This window comes from Branchiostoma floridae, chromosome 8 (assembly GCF_000003815.2).
Source record: "Branchiostoma floridae strain S238N-H82 chromosome 8, Bfl_VNyyK, whole genome shotgun sequence".
Lineage (NCBI taxonomy): Eukaryota > Metazoa > Chordata > Leptocardii > Amphioxiformes > Branchiostomatidae > Branchiostoma > Branchiostoma floridae.
The window spans coordinates 3,858,115-3,880,191 of record NC_049986.1 but is presented as its reverse complement, the minus strand read 5'-3'; the positions used below and the strand labels follow the sequence as shown (position 1 = coordinate 3,880,191).

The window sequence follows — 22,077 nt, the reverse complement described above, 5'->3', positions numbered from 1 at the left end:
ATATGTGCCGGACATACTATCCATTGTGCTTCAGTGTAAGATGAGGAATGTCGATAGAGATTGGAAAGCGGTTGCTATTATGGTTTAGTTAGGGATGTGATCTTAAAGCCTGGAGGTACTGAGTACGAATCCCTGACAGGTCTCGATATTGTGCTCCTTGGAAAATTACTTAGCACCTATTTTTTCACTAGACTTTGGTGTAAAGTAGTGCCTAGCTGTCACTATGGTTATTTGTCGGAATTGACGTTAAAAGGAGCTCCTTTGTTATAGAAAAGTCCGTAAGAAAAACAAACACACTTCAGAGAAGAGTAGGGGTCCTTTCAGCGTATTTTAATTAAATGATTCTTTCCAGGTAGGCAGCTTGTACTGCACTGTTCAGTGCAAACCTGACCATGAGGCAGTTTTGCAAATGAACAAGTAGAAAATGTTTACACTACAGAAGTACTACTAACTGCTACCGTCGGTCAGTCTATGCAGACAATGACACTACGCAATGATAATGACAATGTAAACTAGAATACTAAATGTTGTGCAAATTGAATACAAAATGCATAAACGTAATGATGCAACTTGGATACACCAAAAGTAAATAAATAGAAAAACCAACAAGAGTTCGTAGACTTCAGACATGCATGAAATGTACTAGGTGTTTGTTTTGTAATTTGTTTGTTTTTAACGATGGTGGAAAATGACTGTCCTGGATATATATTTTCTTCTGGATGTATAACACCCATAATGCCCCCCCGCACACAAAAATGGGGCAATCTGCAGTATCAAGTTTAAACACCAGGAGGCCCCAAATCAAACCTAATTAGCGAGACACCACCAACAAACCATTTACAAAAAAACTTCCCAATCGCACGTTTCGTTCTGTAAATGTAGTGTCGGAAATGCCACTTTACACACAAAAGTCAACCTGCAGCATCAAGTTTATACACAAGGAGGCCCCAAATTAAACTTGACCGTCAAGACATATAGCACCAGAAACGCCACACACACAAAATGCAATCTGCAGTGTCAAGTGTAAACACCAGGAGGCCTAAAATCAAAGCTGATCGTCAAGCTACCACTAACAAGGCATGTACCAAATATAATTGCGATTGCATGTTTTGTTCTGGAGGTGTAGCGCAAATAGATAACAGATCAAACGCTCATGACACAATATCTAATTAGACCATTTAGTACAAAAGTGAGCAAATGTATCAACATATCAACTTACACATACCTTTCTTTTTACACAATATACTGCAAACAACTTGAACAATAAAAAAGCACATACCACTTTTTTACGATAACGCCCCCTTACATTTCTTCTTCTGTTTTGATAGTTGCTTCCGCTTTCATCCCCCCCCCCCCTATTTTGCCCCTTGCGGGGTTATATGGGGGTAACCCATGATGATGATGATGATTTCCCCATGATTATCATAAGCAGCTAACTAAGAGACCCTCGCAAACTTCAACACACCTCTGGAAGCACCAAGAAGATAACTGACAAAAACATTACCCTGAGCACCAGTACAAATACACTTATGTACAGAGGCCTGATACATGATAAATGGCATACGCCAAAAATAGTTACTCAAGCAACTGGATATGGTTTTGAAACGGTCAGACGTTTCGGATAGAATCCACTATCCTTCGTCAGTGACACTGAAGAGATCTGGAAGAAACAGGTCTTTTATACTCTAACTATGAATGAAGACAATTTCAGATGTCCAATAGGAAAGGTTGTAAGACAATTCAGACTGAAGACAATTTGGATTCCAAAGAAAACAAAGCTAAGCCTAAGTCAAGCTGAAGACAATTTGGATTTCAAAGGATAGCAAGGCTAAGACACAGTTAATGCAAATGAGTCAATTAGCTCCTGTTGTTGTTCTAGTTACAGGAGCTAAAAGTTTTGTTGGCGGGGGGGGGGGGTAGTGCTATGTCCCAAGTGCCGGAAAGTTCCATACGTAGCCCCCCCTTTTCTGTTGAGGGTGGGATTGTATATTCTCTCATATATGGCCTCTCTAACTCCCCGTTCAAACCAGCGGGCTTCATGGTCTAGGATGTCGGTAGATTGGAGGTTGAAGGAATGTCCTTGGTTGTGTTCTAGGTGGTTGAAAATAGCAGAAGAGTAGCCGTTGGCCTTCGGTTTGCAATGTTCTTGGTACCTTGCTTTTAGTGGACGACTAGTCTCACCAATGTATGTGTTGTTACAGTTGGGTTCCTCGCATTTGAGTCTGTAGATTACATTGGCCTTAGTACCTTTCTGTGGTTTGTCTTTTGGATGTACCAGTTTGTGTCGGAGGGTTGAGTGAGGTTTGAAGTTAGTGGCGATGTTGAAGTTTTGGAAGATCCGTCTGAGTTTTTCCGAAACTCCTTGGACATAGGGGATGGTAATGTTGGCTTTCTTTCTGTCGGTCAATGGTTTGCACTTGGCCGTTTTCTTTGAGTGGTCCGAGGGTTTGAGGGCTGTTCACGTATAGAACTTTCCGGCACTTGGGACATAGCACTACCCCCCTCCCCCCCCGCCAACAAAACTTTTAGCTCCTGTAACTAAAACAACATGAGCTAATTGACTCATTTGCATTAACTGTGTCTTAGCCTTGCTATCCTTTGAAATCCAAATTGTCTTCAGCTTGACTTTGGCTTAGCTTTGTTTTCTTTGGAATCCAAGACCTCTCCTGCCATTTGACCACGTGCCCTGCCAAACGCAATCTTCGACTGCGGACAACCGCCGATATTTGCGGCAGGGGACCATAAAGTTCTTTGTTGGAGATGTGCCTCCTCCATAAAACATCAAGGGCAGCACGAAGCATGTGGGTGTTGTTCCCATCAAGAGATTTTGATAGAGTCCATGAGTCTGCTCCATAGAGGAGAATTGCTTCAACGCATGTCTTGAAGACTTTGAGTTTTGTAGATTTCGGTATTGGGGCTTTCCATACTTTGGTTAGGGCATTAGAAACACCCCACGCCTGTGCAAGACGACACTTCACATCGTGGGCAGTGTTGCCATAGCTGCCAAGATACCTAAAATCTCCAACTTGTTCGATGGTAGAGCCATCACTAATTAACGCAAAAAGCAACATTCTGTACCAAGTTCAAAATCAATTAGGCCCCAAATCAAACCTGATCGTCAGGCCACCACACCACACCAATCTACCAAATACCATCGCAATAGCACACTGCGTACTGGAGATAAATCGGCGGAAACACACCAAAACACACAAAACTATACCTGCATTTCACGAAGGTAAAAAAGATCGTCAATATTTTTTATATCTAAATCATATAACCATACGTCATGACTCATGTATATAGGGAATTATTGTTTATGTTTAAGTCTTACTAAATGCATATTTCCTCACAGACGTCCCACCTCCTGGGTTCCCGCTTGGGTTGGCAAGTCGGTACATTCCTGATTTTTTCATCTCTGCCAGTTCCGAGTTCAAGCCGGAGTTCGCCGCCTCCCAGGCTCGGCACACGCCTCCGACTACACCAGGGTACTGCTGGGTACCAAGTTCTGTGGTCGACCAATGGCTTAAGGTATTGTTCCCTTTATTACCTATTACCTATTACCTATTACTATTGTTATTTGGTACGTGGGTAGGCCTTATTGAGACCTGAAAACGATTAGATTTTGGGCTCCCTAGCGGCTTGTTACGGTACTGCAGCGAAACTACCGGTTTTGATATCTCGAAATCTGGACAGGCAGTGGGCATGATATTTAAGTGGAAGATAACTCTTGGGGCAATTTACGCCGTTCTCTGTGAATTTCAAGTTCATAATAATCTCCGAAATATTCCAAATAATGGCAAGCGACATATTTTGTGCGCCATTTTAGGACTGGTTTGCGCAATTTACTGAACATTTCTCTATTAAACGTTTGACTACAGGTTTACTTTGGTAAAACGACTGACATCACCGGCGTGGTCATCAGTGGAGGCGGCTCGAACTGGGACCTGGGTAGCTGGGTGACGTCATTCACTTTAGCCTTCAGCATGGACGGCGATTGGTGGACAGATTACGAAGGCAGCAACAACACCGTGCAGGTACGAACTAACAAATGGGCCCTGGGGGGGGGGGGGGGTATTGGAAACAGGTGCAAGGATTTAAAGAAATAGTATACGAGGATCTACATAAGTATAGGCGGTGCAATCATCTTTCGGCATAGCACATGTACACCAGCTTAATATGTATTTGTATAGCCGGTATAAGGGGTAGGTACCGGTACAGAAAATTCTATCCCAGAAGAGCTTTTGGGACAGAATCACATCTTGGATAGGCCTGCATCCCAGGTGTGCTTCTATTCCAAAAGCGCTGTAAACCAGAGCGCATCCTAGATATCCCAGACGCTGTGCTATCCCAAATGTACTGTATCCGAAAAGCGCTTTTGGGATAGATACAAGTTTGTGGTGTAACAACCACCATTGGGCTGGCACGCGGTGCGGTAGCAGATATCATCTTCCGTGCTACCAAATGTCCAAATCTTCCGACGTTTTTGTTGCACAGGTTTTCCAAGGAAACCGTGACCGTTACAACAAAGCGAGTCGTCCTCTTCCTACTCCTGTGACGTCACGCTACATTTGCATATTCCCGATAGGCTATGAGGGCTGGGTTGCCATGACGCTGGAAGTGTACGTCACAAATGGTAAGTATACGTACTGTAATTCCGCTACGTTCTGATGCTGATTTGATGGAAACCACAATTCTTAAGATACTGGTACCACTACAGCAATGTATGATATCTATTTTACATTTCCTAAAAATCCCGTTCTTCGTACGCTTTTCGGTGGCAAGTATTGATCACTTGGCGAATACCTTTTCGTTAGTGCTCGAGACAACGGTAATGCGGTCTTGTTACCTGATTACCCAGATCGTGCGTTTGAGGTGCGTTGTTTTCTGGTCGCTTCGCTAGCAGGAATCATAGAAACGAAAAGGTTTCAGATAAATTTTAGTTATACGATAAAAATGATTACCCGTGTTTTCGTAGGTCATGAGGGTAGCTGTTTCGGTGAAACTTGCTTTAAAGTTTTTTTCTAAAGGAAGAAATGTCAACTGACTTCGTCCGCACTGTATTGCTTCTTAACGGAACCTTTGGATTGTTCTGATGCTTAGGGGAAGGGTTAACGTCTTTCTGAGATAGAGTTAGATCGGCACGGAATCGTAAAAAGTGTGGCAATTAAAATTATTGCCATGGCGACGGTTTTATTGTTTATAAGTATTAAAGATTTATGGGTTTTGATAGTCGTATTCCATTCGCCTGGCGATTAATATTCAGAGAGCATTGCTGTCAAAAGGGGTTCTCTTGTGAGTGAAGGGTGAACTAATAATGTAAATGCTTCTCATCGATTTTACAAAACAGACCCTCATTTACATAAATCATATCAGTTGATCATCTTCTCTAGCTTACCACAATGACATTAAAGCATTTTCTCATTAATTATGCAAATTAGGTCTTTATTCTGCATAATGTATATCTATCAATATTCTCTTACTCGGTTACAAAGGTCACATGTTGCTATGGTCCTATAATTAAATTGAGTATATTGAGACAATTTCCCAATTAATTATGCAAATTAGCTTTCAATCTGCATAATTGATATGTAATTATATGAAGCATCACGTAACCTATCCACATACCAAAAATCATTACAATCCGTCAACCCCTTCTTTAGTTATTCCCTTTCAAAGTCTGATACTAATTTGTCCTGCAGTTCCAAAACAAGCCGCTAGGGAGCCCAAACCTATACCACTTATATTACTCACGGCTTTAAGAGCTGTCTACCACTTAAAATTCATAGCCACAACATGTCCAGAACTCGTGACATCAAACCAGGAAGTTCTGCTGCTGTACCGTAACAGGCCGCTAGGGGACCCGAAATCTAATCGTTTCCAGGTCTCAACAAGACCTACCCACATACCAAATATCAATGCAATCCATCCAGGCGTTCTGGAGTTATGGTGGTCTTTAACAAACACACACATGCACATACAAACGCTACCCAAAATATAACCTTCTTGGCGAAGGTAATTATCACATCGCTATCTCACAACCCCACATGTTATACATCATTTGCGCTCAAACAATGCTTGTTTCACGCATCGGTTTGCATTTAGATACAAAGATATCAAGGGTGAAGAAGACCACCAAACTTTCCAAACTCCTGGACACAGATCACGATTTAATTTATTTATTTATTTATTTGATATGAATCTTCATTTGTTTTTATTCTTTATTCTTTATCTTAGGCTCCTTACTAAACAGGGCACTAGTGTTGTGGATTTGGTCCAAGTGTACGTCACACTTATCAGACCTGTGCTCGAATATGGGCACGTACTACTAGTAGGGTGTAGTAAGGAGCAGGAGAGACAAATTGAAAGAATACAACGGAGAGCACTCCGTATCGTCTCACTGAGGGGAAGACGAGAGGTGTCTCCTCTGCCGACGCTGAAAGAACGGCGAGAGGTTGCGGCAGTGAAGCTACTGAGGAACATGCTGGACGAGGGTCACCCACTCCATGACCTGGTGTCGCCGGCCAGGACTACGCCCACTGGGAGGACTCTTAGAAACGGCACTGCACTCACTGTGCCAGCTGCCCGGACACAGAGACTGAGAAGGTCGTTTTTGCACCAGGCCATAAGCCTGTATAACGAATCATCTTAGTGTTACTTAGTGTATAGGACGTTCCTGTCCTTACTTCAGTGTTCTCTGTAGGGCATTACGTACAACTTTGTTTTAGGTGTTTCTGCGTCAGTTATTGTTTCTGCGTCATGTAATTGTTTAATTAATGTATATACATATATTCTGTATTCACCATGTAAATTCAACATTTTGTAAAATCAGTTATATTCAGTTTGTTTTTTGACTAACTGCGAGGCTGATTTCTCTTCTGAATAAAGAATAAACAACAAAAACAAATGAAGATTCATATGCAGTAAAAATTACTAAGTAACTTTTCCACAAGGCTTTAAAACATTGAACGTCACCCCCCATGTCCGGGTTCTGGAATGCTACTTTATCAGCGGTGTCACTGTATATCTTAACTTCCACACGTCATGGCGTCCAAATTAGAACATGTGCGTTACTTTTTTCACTTGAATTGCATAGTACAACCCGTGGGCATAGCGGAGAAAGTCATTTGACTGCCAAAAATTACTTAGTAACTTTTCCACGAGGCTTTAAAACATTGAACCGAATGTCGAAGTTCTGGAACGCTACTTTATCAGCGGTGTCACTGTATCTTTTAACTTCCAAACGTCATGGCGTCCAAATTAGAAAATGTGCGTTACTTTTATCACTTGAATTGCATAGTACAACCCATGGGCATAACGAAGAAAGTCATTTGACTGCCAAAAATTACTTAGTAACTTTTCCACAAGGCTTTAAAAGATTGAACCGAATGTCGAAGTTCTGGAACGCAACTTTATCAGCGGTGTCACTTTATATTTTAACTTCCACACGTCATGGCGTCCAAATTAGAAAATGTGCGTTACTTTTATCACTTGAATTGCATAGTACAACCCATGGGCATAGCGGAGAAAGACACTTGACTGCCAAAAATTACTTAGTAACTTTTCAAGAAGGCTTTAAAACATTGAACCGAATGTCGAAGTTCTGGAACGCTACTTTATCAGCGGCGTCACTGTATATTTTAACTTCAACACGTCATGGCGTCCAAATTAGAAAATGTGCGTTACTTTTTTCACTTGAATTGCATAGTAGAACCCATGAGCATAGCGGTGAAAGTCGCTTGACTACCAAAAATTACTTTGTAATTTTTCCACAAGGCTTTAAAACATTGAACCTCACCCCCGAATGTCGAAGTTCTGGAACGCTACTTTATAAGCGGTGTCATTGTATATTTTAACTTCCACACGTCATGGCGTCCAAATTAGAAAATGTGCGTTACTTTTATCACTAGACTTGCATAGTACAACCCATGAACATAACGTCGAAAATCATTTCACTGCCAAAAGTTACTCAGTAACTTTTCCATGAGGCTTTAAAACATTAAACCTCACCCCCGAATGTCGAAGTTCTCGAACGCTACGTTATCAGCGATGTCACTGTATATTTTAACTTCCACACGTCATGGCGTCCAAATTAGAAAATGTGCGTTACTTTTATCACTTGAATTGCATGGTAAACCTATGGGCATAACGTAGAAAGTCATTTGTTTGCCAAAAATTTCCTAGTAACTTTTCCACAAGCCTTTAAAACATCAAACCGAATGTCGAAGTTCTGGAACGCTTCTTTATCAGCGGTGTTACTGTATATTTTAACTTCCACACGTCATGGCGTCCAAATTAGAAAATGTGCGTTGCTTTTATCACTTGAATTGCATACTACAACCCATGGGCATAACGTAGAAAGTCATTTGACTGCCAAAAGTTACTTAGTAACTTTTCCACAAGGCTTTAAAACATTGAACCTCAACCCTAATGTCGAAGTTCTGGAACGCTACTTTATCAGCGGTGAAACTGTAAATTTCAACTTCCACACGTCATGGCGTCCAAATTGGAAAATGTGCGTTACTTTTATCACTTGAATTGCATAGTGCAACCCATGGGCATAACGTAGAAAGTCATTTGACTGCCAAAAATTACTTAGTAACTTTTCCACAACGCTTTAAAACATTGAACCGAATGTCGAAGTTCGGGAACGCTACTTTATCAGCTGTGTCACTGTCCACACGTCATGGCGTCCAAATTAGAAAATGTGCGTTAGTTTTATTACCTCTTTTGCATAGTACAACCCATGGGCATAACGTATTTGGCTGTCATTTGGCATTATCTATTTATTATATACAATTCTGGTACGTCAGAAGTCCTAGGCTTTTCACAATTTTGCACGGCGATCAGTCAAAAATCGCCATGGGCGAATACGGAAAACACTAGTGTGCACACGTATAGGCCTATACCGGCATGTGCCCTGTGACTGGAAAGCTTACACGCGGAGGCAATGGTTCAGTCCGGCATGATGCAACTACGCACGCGCGTACTTTGGCATGCCTGACATTCCTCTACAGTTTTTGGAATTCATTGCCAACGGTCGCTCCCTATACTATTAGGCTCCCCCCTCAGGCATCGCCAAAAACATCGATGAGTTCAACGAAAACAACATTTACTTGTGACCCTACTCCATAAATATAGCTATTAAAGTGGTGTGTCACAATACTTTGAAATAGCCGTTGTTTAACTAGAGTTCCACGAACACATACCTTTGCCAAATAAACCAGAATACAATACTAGTTACATATTATTTCGCCCACAGGTAACTTTTTGTACCAACCTTTCTCAACTGCAAGGGGGTGGGTGCTAATTCTAAATTTGCACATTGCCGATCTTACCTCATATTTATCTAGTAACATTAGATAATTTACTTTGGAGTATTCCTTCTTTAGTTTCTTTAAAAATCATCTACTTTTAGGGAATGCATATACATAGTAACGCATCTACTTGTAGGGGATGTGTTGAAAAGTCCAACTGTTTGAGGCGTAGCCAAAACTTGACTGATCTATCTAAGTCACTTGGGAACATCCCAAGCTCTGCTCTACTAGCTATGTTACTAAAATTTCTATGCAAATGATGTCATCACCTGCATTATTAATATCTATTGACATTTCTCTCTTTCTCAGCTACATATATGTGACAAGTTTGAAAGTCCTATCATGGAATGAAGTGGATTTATAAACGTTTCTCATTGATTATGCAAATTTGATGTAAATTTTCATAAGTAGTATCTCATAGTGTAAGTCTGCACTTGAGCTATCCACATCCCAAATATCATGATGATCCATAAACACGTTCATATTCTCGCATTAATTATGCAAATAATGTCACAATTTGCATAATTGATATCTATCGACATTTCCCTCCCTCCTAGCTACAGATGTGGCACGTTTGAAAGTCCTACCATGGACTGCAGCGGACTGATAAACTGTCCTCATTAATTATGCAAATTACAAGTGTATTTGCATAATTAGTATCATCACTCACTCTATCTACATACCATAATTATGACGCTCCATCAACACGTTCTCGAGTTATTCTCGTCCGAAGTTTGAAAGGAAGCCGTCGCCCGCAGTTCCAAAAAAAGCCGCTAGGGGCCCAAACTCACAGCACTCACTCTCTGCCCCGAGGTCTATCTACCGGTCACAAATCTCGACTGCAGCATGTCCAGAACGTTAGATATCAAACATGGAGGTTCCACTGCAGTACCTTAGCAGGCCGCTAGGGGGGGGGGCATTATCAAACCCCCCTTCATTTTGCCGACTCCTACCAACCCACCACATATCATCAGCATACATCTAAGTCTTCTCGAGTTATACTGTTCACGGGAAGAAGGACAAACACACGCACAAGCCAAAAAGATTTTAACCTTACCCATTCTGGCAAAGGTAAAAATACCCCCTAAAAACCTCTTTTACAAAGGTATGAGCTTATGTTTTCCAGACGAAAACACTTGGTTAACTAAAGAGGAGTACGTCCCATTGGGAGTCGGACTAGATCCGAGCAATCCCGAGGCGGTTCCGAAGATTCCCGATCTCCACATCACCGCTTCATCACGAACTGACAACATATTGCCTTGGGAGGCACGTCTGAATTACGGGAAGCTTCCGGGTATGTCGTGGGCTACGAATTTCTTTCAGGAGGACCCGGACCCATGGCTACAGGTATTACGACCTACGTCATATTTCCTAGCCGAGGGCCCGACGGACTATTTGCAATAAACAATAACAAACTAGAGTTCCGAGACCCTATACCTTAGCTAAATGACTTGAACATTTACAACAGGTGTATCATTTGTGTTTGTCATTGGTTATGCAAATACGGTCCTCATTTGCATACATTTTCAGTTGTTCATCTCTTTCACCCAAATAACAGATGTAAATAATCTATATTAAGAAATAGGGTTTTAATAGTATTTTTTGGTGATTTATGCAAGTGAGGTCCTTATTTACATACTTAGCGTTCAATGATTCCAAATGCCAAAAGTAAGAAATTCCTAGTATTCACCACAATGGGATTAAAGCATTGGGTATGCAAATAAGGTCTTATCTATATAATATCTCTGTATCAATATTCTTCTCTTTCTCAGTTACAAATGTCACACGTTGCGATAGTCCTATAATGGAATAGATTGCGTCTTCACAACCTTGGCTATTCTATTATTTTCTCAGTTAGATTTGCCCTGATTTGCATGATTTACGTTTGATAATGTTCACCTTTATAATGAACATCCAAATATTACAAGTATCGAGTTCCCGCCATTTACCAATGTGGTCTTAAGGCACTTTCTCTCAATCATACAGATTGGCTCCTTTTTGCATAATTATCATCTATTATAACTAGCTAAATAAGCATCAAGACGATACGTTTACCCCGGCCCATTCATTTATTTCAAACAAGGCCACCATACTTATTTTCTATGCCACGTAACGATCACCAAAACACCCCTTCGGATCAAAATGGTTAAACCCATTTCCTTCATACACTTTTGCCTTAGCACGATGCATCCGCAAACAAAAACGGACACACTTTGGTAAAGGAGTGCTCTAGATATTTATTCAAATGACCCATGTATAATTTTGACATGATATATTTGAGGATTTTTTTGGTTCATTTTTCAATGCCCAAAGGTCGTTGAACCCCACTTCAAGACTTCACCTGCAAGCCTGGACATATTTATATTACTTGATAGAGTAGGTAACTAATCCCTTAGCCTGAATCAATTTCCCGTGGGGGGATTTGACAGCCAATCAGCGAGCCTGGTGTTATCTGGAAGATACATTCTTGTACGGAGTAAAATTCATCTTTTGACTAGTGATTATGTAAGATATTTCAGTGGGAGTATTTTTTGGACTGGTCTACTTTGCAATTCAAATGGGTGTGTTAAAAGAGTACATTCTCGCACGGAGGGGGGTTCTTTAAAAATCCATTTTTAGACTTTGGTGATTATGTCAAAGTCTTATTTTAGGGTATGTATTTTTGGACTGCTGCATCTTACATAGGAGTGTCCAGGAAGAGTTCATTATTGCAAAGAGGGGGGATTTTTTTTTCAAATCAGTTTCGGACCGGTGATGATTCAAAATTCCGTTTTTAGCGGAATTGTTTTTAGTATGGTCTATTTTACCTTTTCATGCATTGTGGACCTTTTTTTTTTCTAAGTTCAATTTTGGACTTGGTTTCTTATTCCAAAGGCCATGTTTTCAGTAGGAGTATTTCTGGACTTGTCTATTGTGCAAATTCACATGGAGTGCATTGGAAGAGTCTATTCTTGCACGAGGAATTTTGTAAGATTCATTATTAAGTGTGATTAGGAGAAGTGATTTTTAAGCAGAAGTGTTCCATTTTTGCACATGGGTGATTTTGGATCAGTCTATTGTTGCATGGGGAGAGAGATGGTTGAAATATGCTGTATTTTCTCTAAGCAAATGTCGGCCTTTCTAGTTATACTCCTTGTTTATACTAGTTTGTCTCTTCTCCTTCGCACTTCAGATTAAGCACGACAAAGTGTGCGCGGTTGCCGGGGTGATCACCCAGGGGGCTTACTTCATGAAATTATGGGTCACTTCCTACAAACTGGCGTTCTCAGTGAATGGTCAAACATGGACACCGTACAGAAACCGCACCGGTGACAGCGACGCCGAACCGATGGTAAGTTTTGAGTTTATTCCGCTGTGTTTGTATTCCATACCCTGTACCCAAATGGGGTAAGAGTTTGAATATAGAAGAGTACAAGCTTTAAGCTGCATGTCCGGACAGTTTTGGTCCACTCACACTGATCCCTACCATTGCACGAAATAACCTGGAATCCTCGGTGAATACGTACAGTTATTGCCTCCATGAAATGTCATGAAGGTCATATTTACTCCGTATTTTGGCGAATGTAGGCGAATCCGACAACGGATTCGTAAGAAATCCGAACATCAGATACGTTGATCTGGAAATACGGATTTGCTAAAAAAATACGGAACTGTACATGTATTTTTTTGTATTTTTGAATCCGGAGCAGGTCCGAACATCGAATTCGGAACCTTTAAATACAACAAAATCCAAAAACAAGGCTTTTGCGACATATACGGAGCAGTATTCTGTAACATATTTGAGGAAACTTGTATCCGAGACGTATACGGCACCGGAATCGGTTTGATTTGGCGGTGTATCGTCGTATTCATATAAGTGTCATGGATTTGTCCGAATTCGCTCGGAAACGTTCTGTATTCACCGCATCGCACGATTTGGGATTTGTCACATTCATCAGGATTTCAGGTCATTTCGTGCAATGCACTCTTTTCGAATATCTTGGTGGGTTCCTTAACGTGTTCGAGGATTCGCGGTTTTTTTTCAAACACGGTTTAATGTCTCGTCTAATTTCCAACCGAGTGTGGCTCTCTTACATTGACTCTACACGTGGTGTATCTTATCACTGTAACATTACAATTTACATTAATGTCGAAACGAAGTTTCACTTATTATTTTACAAAGAGAAACTTAACACTAGCTTTTATAATCTGTTCACGGTCTACTGCGAATCATCAAGCCTACTTTCTTGTTCGATCAAATTTCAGAACCAAATGTCTACATTGTTACCAGAAGTCCAGAACCCAATCTATAATAAGCGACATTAATGTTTTGCTTCAGGTTTTCATAGGAAACAGCGACAGCTATCGATATGCCCGCAATCTGTTGGACAACCCGGTTCTTGCGCTCTTCACCCGGTTCTATCCGCTCTCCTACCGTATTATGGTAGCCATGAGGGTGGAGGTTCTTGTCATAGATGGTAAGAGTTTCAGTTTGTGATTGTCTAGAATTGACAATATCAACAAAGACCAAAAATGTAAAGTAAAGGAAACTTTCTTAATGATGTATTCATGAAAATACATCTGAATTGTCAAAATAAGAAAAACTTGAAGACGTTATCTGTTTTTTCTAACTCTGCACACCAACCCCCCACCCCAATCTTGGCCCTCAGGTAAGTGCTGCATAGGCGCGAAGGGTAACAGGTTGTTTGAAAACAATGTCAGTTTGCAACCGTCAGTTCGCAACAAGGCAAGTCTTTTCGCAACAAGGTACGAGTCGTTTCGCATCATGTTATCTGCCCGAAACAGGCAGTTGGCGATAATGCTACCATTTTACGGGGGTGCGGAAAACCTACGGGCATGAGGAAAGTTCAACGTTTGAAACTCATTCTAAAGGAACAGGGTTAATTAATAACTTATCGTAGCGACTTCTAAACTCACGTTAAATCCGATTACTCCAAGTGTGCATGCAAGTGCCAACTTTGGCATACCCCTGCCCTTTGGACATGACAAACAATAATTGTGGATACAAGTAGATTTAGGTCACAGTTGGGGCCCTATTGGGCTTTTCACGGGCTGTTTTGGCCACTTTCGGGCATATCCCCCTATCTCACCCCCTCTAAGGGGTTTACATAACATTTTAGAAAACGATTGGTAAAATCACAAAATGCAGTTTCAAAATGATATAACTACACGAGTTTGATACATAACTCCATCCATAGTATTAATATTAACGTAATTGCATGTTAATAAGATAGTTGAACTTGTTTCGGAGAAGGAGGGTTGGGCACATTGCATTCCTATTATTACATATAATTGAGTCTCGACATAAGGTATATTTCATTGTATTCACCTGTCCTCAAGCAACCCATATATCTCTAATATGTCGTCTTAACCATGAACTGACCACACAACTATGAAATGTCTTTATCAATTCTGCAAATAAGGTATTCATTAGAATAACGCACATTTTGTTTAAGCACCTGGCCTCACCTCCAATGTGACTGTTTTTCTAGTATTTAGGAACCGGTGTTTTGGTACCCGTCCTTCTTAAGACTGGTGCTTTATCAGACTGAGTGTTTTTGCAGCATTTAGCAACAGGTATATGAAGTTGTGCTTTAGGAATGTTTCCAGCACAAGAAAGTAGATACTGTGACAAATTGAAAACATATAGCTGACGTATTCCGTACAGTAGATACCCCCCCCCCCCCTCCGGGTGACACCGGGACAAATCTGAGGCTTTGTAGTGCGCCCCGGGCTACTTCCTAATAATCACCGGAACAATTCTTACCAAACACAACCGTTCACATTTCGTTCACAAGGCTCCGGGTGTACGTCAGACCAGGCCTTCTGTTATGGGACATGTCGACAAAAGGACAACCTCTGTCCGGCCTTTGACGGATGTGTGCCGCAGCGCTATAACCACCAAGGCGGGTAAATACACTGATTACCAAATAATCAGTTTTTTTCTTAGAAAATAGTTAAAACAATAGAAATATTAATGCATTATAGAATCATCGGCTTTATAACGCAAATAATATATAAAAGCAATAATAGTTCAATAATAGATACTAATGAAAAGATACTCTAAACACAAATTCTTGAATTATCAAAAGCGACAATGGAATACATGCTCCGATTGTCATTGTTTTCGATCTAAATCCGTCAGGTTTCTCGCTGGTGTTATTTTACCTTGAAAGCAGCGATTAAACTGAAACTCGTAAACATGCTTGTATTCTATTAATGGACACGGGTAATGCAACAAAAAGACCTACAATCCGTTTATACTGCAGCATTGCATGTGAAGAGGTTCTACAAGAAGAGTGCGGTCTGGAATGGACCCCCAAGTTAGAAGATCTAGGATGTTCTGGTACGCTGGTTCACGTTCTACCACACTGTAAATAATGTGCCTGCAGTAAAGTAGGCTTATGCAAATAGCGCTTGGTATGTACAGCTGGCACAAAACAATAGACACACAAATATAAGATAGTTAGATAGATAGTTGTGCCATATTAATGCAAATAAGACTAAATTTGCATAAGTATTGCGAAAGTGCTATAATTTCTTACTCGCTAATGGTTAAGACTTCATACTTTAGACATTTTGTCAATAAGCATTTATGTAAAAGTAAGGGTTATGTATATGTGTTAGTTATTTGCATAAATCATACTGTAAGTTAGCACAGAATTCCACTACAGGAACAAAAGGTACAGGCAGTATGATAATACAATAATGTAATGGAAAGAAGACTTGTTTTAGAATGAAGTAAAATAATTAATATTCGCATACTTAATTAGACAAGACGGAACGATAAACTCACAAACTTCTAGATATTGAGTTGTGAGGTCACCGATCTCTTGTTTGCCTTATAGAAATCGACAGTCAGTTCCTTCCATGTTGGGATGACGTCAGGACAGAACGAGGATCTGAAGTGTTCCATGAGAGCCAAACTTGTGACGGTACAGAAGACTGCTTCACAGGGATGGACGAGGAAATTTGCCATGGTAAAAAAAACTGTGACAGTACTTCTCATCTAATGGTAAAAGAACTGTGACAGTACTTCCCATCTAATGGTAAAAGAACTGTGACAGCACTTCTCATCTAATGGTAAAAGAACTGTGACAGTACTTCTCATCTAATGGTAAAAGAACTGTGACAGTACTTCTCATCTAATGGTAAAAGAACTGTGACAGTACTTCCCATCTAATGGTAAAAGAACTGTGACAGTACTTCTCATCTAATGGTAAAAGAACTGTGACAGTACTTCTCATCTAATCTCATCTAATGGTAAAAGATTTGTGACAGTACTTCTCATCTAATGGTAAAAGAACTGTGACAGTACTTCTCATCTAATGGTAGAACACGGAAGAGCAGGGGTGTAGTTAAATAAATGCTTCTAATGACGTATATTACATGTAGCATTTCTCGTTTCATCGTTACAAAACCTTCATCCTGTCGCCTTCTTTAGCACAAAATAAAACAAATATCCTCGGTGCTTTATGAACTAGACAGAGTCAGTGCAATCCGTCACAATAACTAAGTTCGGATTGCACTGACTCTGTCTAGTTCATGCATAGCACCGATAGTATTTGTTTCATTTTGTACTGATAAAGGAGACGGCTGGCCGTCAAAACTTTTACTTAAGAATTAAGGAAGGTTGTATAACTTTGTTCAATTAATCTACCAACCCGATAAAACAATTTACCGATAGCATTTATCGTCCCATGTTTCCTTAATTAACAGGCTGTGCGATGGAGTGTCAAAGCTTTTTGGGTGACCCCTGCGTTTCTTACCTTTGGATCTGTGATGAGACGGAGGACTGTTTGGACGGAGTGGACGAACAAAGCTGCGTACAAGGTGGACTGACTTTAAATAAAATAAAAGGAGCTATGCCTAAAATCACTTACTCAAGCAACTGGATATGATTTTGAGCTATGCATTGCAGAGGTTTTGTTTTTCATTCTTGCATCCCACCATCTTACATACTAGTTAGACATATTACCTATCTATCGTTGGGAATAGGGCACGCACTAGGTCTTCTATTTCATGCATTTCTAGGCCCTATCTACCGACCTTTAGAAATGCATGCATAGCATGTTGCACTCGCTTTCTGATATCTATGAATGGAGTAGTTTAACTTTGAGATATATTCTCCACAACAGGAGTACCCAAACACTGTTTCTTCACCTGCCGTAACGACGTCACCTGTCTGCCGACGCGTCAGCTGGGGGACGGTCATCAGGACTGTCCTGACGGAGAGGACGAACGGATCAGCGACAGTAAGTCAGAACTTAAATATGATTTGTGGGAGGATTACCTCATCTTTACATTAGGTAGTAGCTCACTCCACTTGGTATTTAAACCCTCTTTCATGGCACTTCTACATCAAACCTTGACTAGATGATTTAGTAGGCCAGACTCTCTTACTAATAGACAGCTCATCTTCATATGTGTTATTCTAATCAACTGGCTATGTAAACTTTGTTTATTTATAGAATTTCTATCTAAAATCACTGGTTATTCTGAACTAATAACAAGCATGTACATCATACAATATGACCAAAGCTACTAACACATTAACGTTACCTGCATCTCTAATAGCACTTAGATTACATATGCATATCCAAGTTATCAACAAACTTCTTTAAAAAAAGAAGAATGATGCCGATGATTGTAAAATTTGTTGCTATAGTTGAAGACGCTCTGAGACGCAGGTGGGGCTCCTGTAGCAACAACTGCTCGTCCGTCCACGGTAACGCGTCATGCGTTCCTGACGCGTTCAGCTGTGACGGTGACGCGGATTGCTTGGAGAAGGAGGACGAGCAGGACTGTGAAATCGATGCAAGTGATGAAACCGAGCAAGATACCGATAGGGGGACGGAGCTTTGCTCAACGTTCACCTGCCACTTTGCCGGTATCGCCGACCCGATCTGTTTGCCGTCTCACCAGATCTGTGACGGCTACCCAGACTGTGCGTTAGGTACAGCCCACTAATATAGTGTCCTATTCATTTATGTAGAAAAATTTGAGATAACTCACTTAACTTATGGTTAGCATATGGTAAACTCACATTGGCAGCGTAGTCTGACTACAAAAGTGTCCATCCAGTAATTATTATAACAATTAAAAAGTTTCTGTGTTTAGCACCAGGTCCACCCACCGAGGCCGAGGGGTTTCTAGTTGCTGTGTGGTACGGCCTGGTGTTATAAACAGAAAACGAAAAACGAGGCCAAGCCCATCGGTTTAACCATCCTAGCCCATGGCATACTTCCCCGAAGCTTCTCTAGTTCATATTCTCTACAAAATGTTAAGTTTTATTCTGTCCTTAAAGTCCACAATCTTTATTATTGTTTCACATGCTATAACAGGCAGTGTCAGGCAGCAAGAACACAAGCTTAATGCCATTAAATTAATATTGCCAAGATTTTTCTAAAGTGACTGCCTGGAGAGACAGAAAGTCTGGTCATATTTCTCCGGGCAATTAGAAGTCAAGAGTAGGTTTGGCAGTTATCACATGACATAATTCAAGTGTCCCAGAAGAGGGGCTCGAAGGTAAGAGAGGATTGGTCAAAAAAGGTCACATGCGTCTGGCACCCATATATATTTTAGGTTGATAGCACCACGGTTTTGCTTGATAGCACCACACTTTTTTCCTCATTAGCATTAACTAGCCTCACACTTTCTTCATAGTCCCACACTATGTGGTTATATCCACAGAAAATGGGAGCTTCTCATTGGCTGAAGGAAAGTAGCAATTGGCTAATTGTTAAATCCAAACTGCTAACATTTTTTTAAGAAAAAAGGCTTTAATACACTTATTTAACAAGCAATGATAAAAAAAAGTACTTGTAATATTTCACTTGTTAGGGGAAGACGAGCAGGGTTGTGGCCACGCTGACGGTCTGTCCACTCAAACCACAAATAACCAAGAACCACATGATGGACCGACCGCAGAACCAACGGCTCAAGGATCATTCGAAGACCAAACAGGTACGAAGACTAAAGACGTTCTAAAAAACACGTTCTAAAATTGTGTGTATCCGCCAGGCATTAACTAATGATGCATGAGAACGATTGATTGATTGATTGATTAAAAACTCGGTAACTTTATTTATTCTTTAAACAAGCACCTTAATGTGTTGTAATGCATTATATTAATGTATTGTCATCAACAACTACGGGATGTTGCCTACACTCAGCACATATCCATTGTATACACTTATCACGTCTTACGCTCGTTTCAGGTTTATCATAACATTATATAGTATCTAAGTTTAAGCATTTACTTTTTTCTAGCTGAAGGTTCCAATGAGAATCATGGATCCAAAGGCCATGCCATGGGTTGGATGGTAGCCGCTGCAATGGGTGGTCAAATTCTCTATCGCCTGGCTTTCTGATCATACAATGCCTGGAATAATGTATACCGGGGACAAAATCAATGGAAATTCCCGTAATAGAAAGCACCAAGCGTTTGCGGATGGAAGAAACACGACATGTGTACATTTTATATCTGTCCTAATAATGGCAAATCTGATTACTATAACACGTATCTAGACAATGTTTAAGTCAACATAACGGCTTAAAATACACAGGACAGTATGTGATAAGTCCGAACAAAAGTACAGCCAATTTGTATTCATTCCAGATTTTTAATGTTATCGTCTGTAAAATTGTGATAACGTAAATGGAGAATTCAACTTATTCAAGAATTAACCAAGACAAGTGACTGTGTACCCTTTACTGCTACAAAGAGACATTTAAAAGAGCAATAAGCAAAGGATAAGGACATGAATTTTATGAGGAGAAATAGGTTACTTTATTGGTTTAGCAAAACACGGCTCTGATAGTTAAACAATTGTTCCCTAATATTTCATTACAAAAAAAATGTAGTTTATATACTATGCACAAGTTCCATTTAATTCAACTGAATATAAAGTTTCGTGTAGTATAACTTAATTGAAAAAGGTCTCCATTTGATTTAACTGAATTCTGTGTTTCCATTCCGTGATTGTAGCTTTCGTGGTATTACAGCCTTTTACCATGTACATGTACAAATCAAATAAACATATATATACATCTATAGCAACCATTGTTTTGCATTGCAAATTTTATCTCTCCCTTTAGTGTTTGTCGAGACAAGGCCGGAATGTACATCACTACCCAAGATAAAACATTACTCAAGTTTTTAAGGAAACTCAATGCAAGCTGTTTGTAGTTCTAAGGGGTAATCCATTGCGTTAGTTAAATACAAAACAGTTACACACAAGATGGACTCAGTATGAACAGTTATAGATCATAAGATCTTATAATTTCACATACTGCATGTTTTACTACTTTAACCTGCTTTAACCTGATCGTTTTCCCATGTTATCAAGCTATTTTTATTATTAAGATCAATCCTATATACATTAATCCTGTTTCTTGAGAAATGTCAGGATTTTTTGTCCTTTTATAGACAGGGCTCTCTCTAGATCAACTCAGCATAAATTCTATTCCATATGAATTGGTGCCTTTTTTCGATCTAGATTCTAAACTATTAGCGAATACAGCCGATGGTATTATTCATATCTATAATGGACATGAAATGTATCAACCTTGAAATGTAATAAAGCATCAAGTGTTAATAGATTAAAATGTTAACATATCGAGTCTGTTTTGTACGTTTTTTTTAATTTGCTTTTCACTAACGGTTTACTCCCTTCAGTGCTAATCTTAACCCATCTCTAACCCTGTCAAATACCCACACTACTTAAGGATTTCGGGTTAAAGTAGTCGAAAAATGATTAGAATATATTCTAGATAACACAAGATTGTATTTATCTAAAGAATAGCAGCAATAAAGCAAATAAACGTAAAAAATACAGTTAGAACCGAAATTAGCGATTTTCCTCAAAAATTCCTGGGAACAAATGGTTGCCATGGCAACACGAAAAAATTAATAGCTTTCCTAACGTCGTGAAATTCTTGCCAGCTAAACTTCAGGAAATCTCACCAAAATGGTATCGATGGCTCTAGCGTAAGCTGTCCTGGCGTTACGCGACATGAAAGTTGCCGCAGGCCTGAAAAGTCCCTTCTCCGTCTGAATAGGGTTACGAGCAAGCAATGTGCATTGGAATCATTTTCATAAGAAACTTCGTTTCTATAGACAAAGGTATCAACGAGAAAAGGCGTTGGAGATTGAGAGCGTAAAAATAACAGGTTCTGGAATGAAGCAAACAAGCTAGAATTAAAGAAAAACATGATATTCCCCATGAAAGACTTAGAGGACACTGGAAATCTGACGGAAGAGGTAAATAAAGTGTTGGGAAAATGGGGAAAAGTTTTCAGCAATTTATATGCTGGCAATGATGTTGAGGGTTAACTCGTGCTTTAAAACATCAACTAGGAAGTGAAATGAATGAGGTTTCTTATACATGAAAGGATATAGAAATTGCATTAATAGATGACATCCTGTATGAAACGTGCATTCTGTCCAATAAACCTAGACTAAGTGTACGCTGTCTGATCTTCCGATATCAGTTCGGGAAGGACACCCTGATCCGTTTGGCTAAGGGTACTGCTAGTAATTTTTAGTCTAGTGTTCAGACTAAGGCCACAGCAAGTAAATTTTATGGATGGCATCCTATGCAAATGAAAAAAAACAAGACGCGTAAAAAAACAAGATGGCTTAATTTTCAAAATAGACACCATAAACGTAACAAGATTTGAAGTGACAAAACATGGCATCACAACTAACAAGGCATGCATTCATGTATTAACCCTCATCCGACCGTATGGGGTCATTTTT

At 40.0% G+C, this 22,077-nt stretch overlaps 2 protein-coding genes across 2 annotated transcripts in view; both read left to right on the top strand.

Moving 5' to 3' along the window:
• LOC118421134 (lactadherin-like) overlaps positions 1-15,642 on the top strand; it is a 29,006-nt gene extending 13,364 nt beyond the window's left edge. Inside the window, exons 6-12 of the mRNA XM_035828294.1 lie at positions 3,353-3,528; positions 3,879-4,034; positions 4,495-4,633; positions 10,441-10,661; positions 12,487-12,645; positions 13,633-13,771; positions 15,584-15,642. Coding sequence (XP_035684187.1) covers positions 3,353-3,528; positions 3,879-4,034; positions 4,495-4,633; positions 10,441-10,661; positions 12,487-12,645; positions 13,633-13,771; positions 15,584-15,642 — 1,049 coding nt within the window. The remainder of the gene's footprint in view (positions 1-3,352; positions 3,529-3,878; positions 4,035-4,494; positions 4,634-10,440; positions 10,662-12,486; positions 12,646-13,632; positions 13,772-15,583) is intronic.
• Positions 15,643-16,913: 1,271 nt separating this feature from the next.
• On the top strand, positions 16,914-20,863 carry LOC118421491 (very low-density lipoprotein receptor-like). Its single transcript, XM_035828804.1, has 5 exons — positions 16,914-17,147; positions 17,453-17,569; positions 17,983-18,270; positions 19,158-19,280; positions 19,587-20,863. Exons 1-5 carry the CDS (start codon positions 17,042-17,044, stop codon positions 19,685-19,687), a joined length of 735 nt encoding a protein of 244 aa, XP_035684697.1. The 5' UTR covers positions 16,914-17,041; the 3' UTR covers positions 19,688-20,863.
• The last annotated feature ends 1,214 nt before the right edge of the window (positions 20,864-22,077 follow it).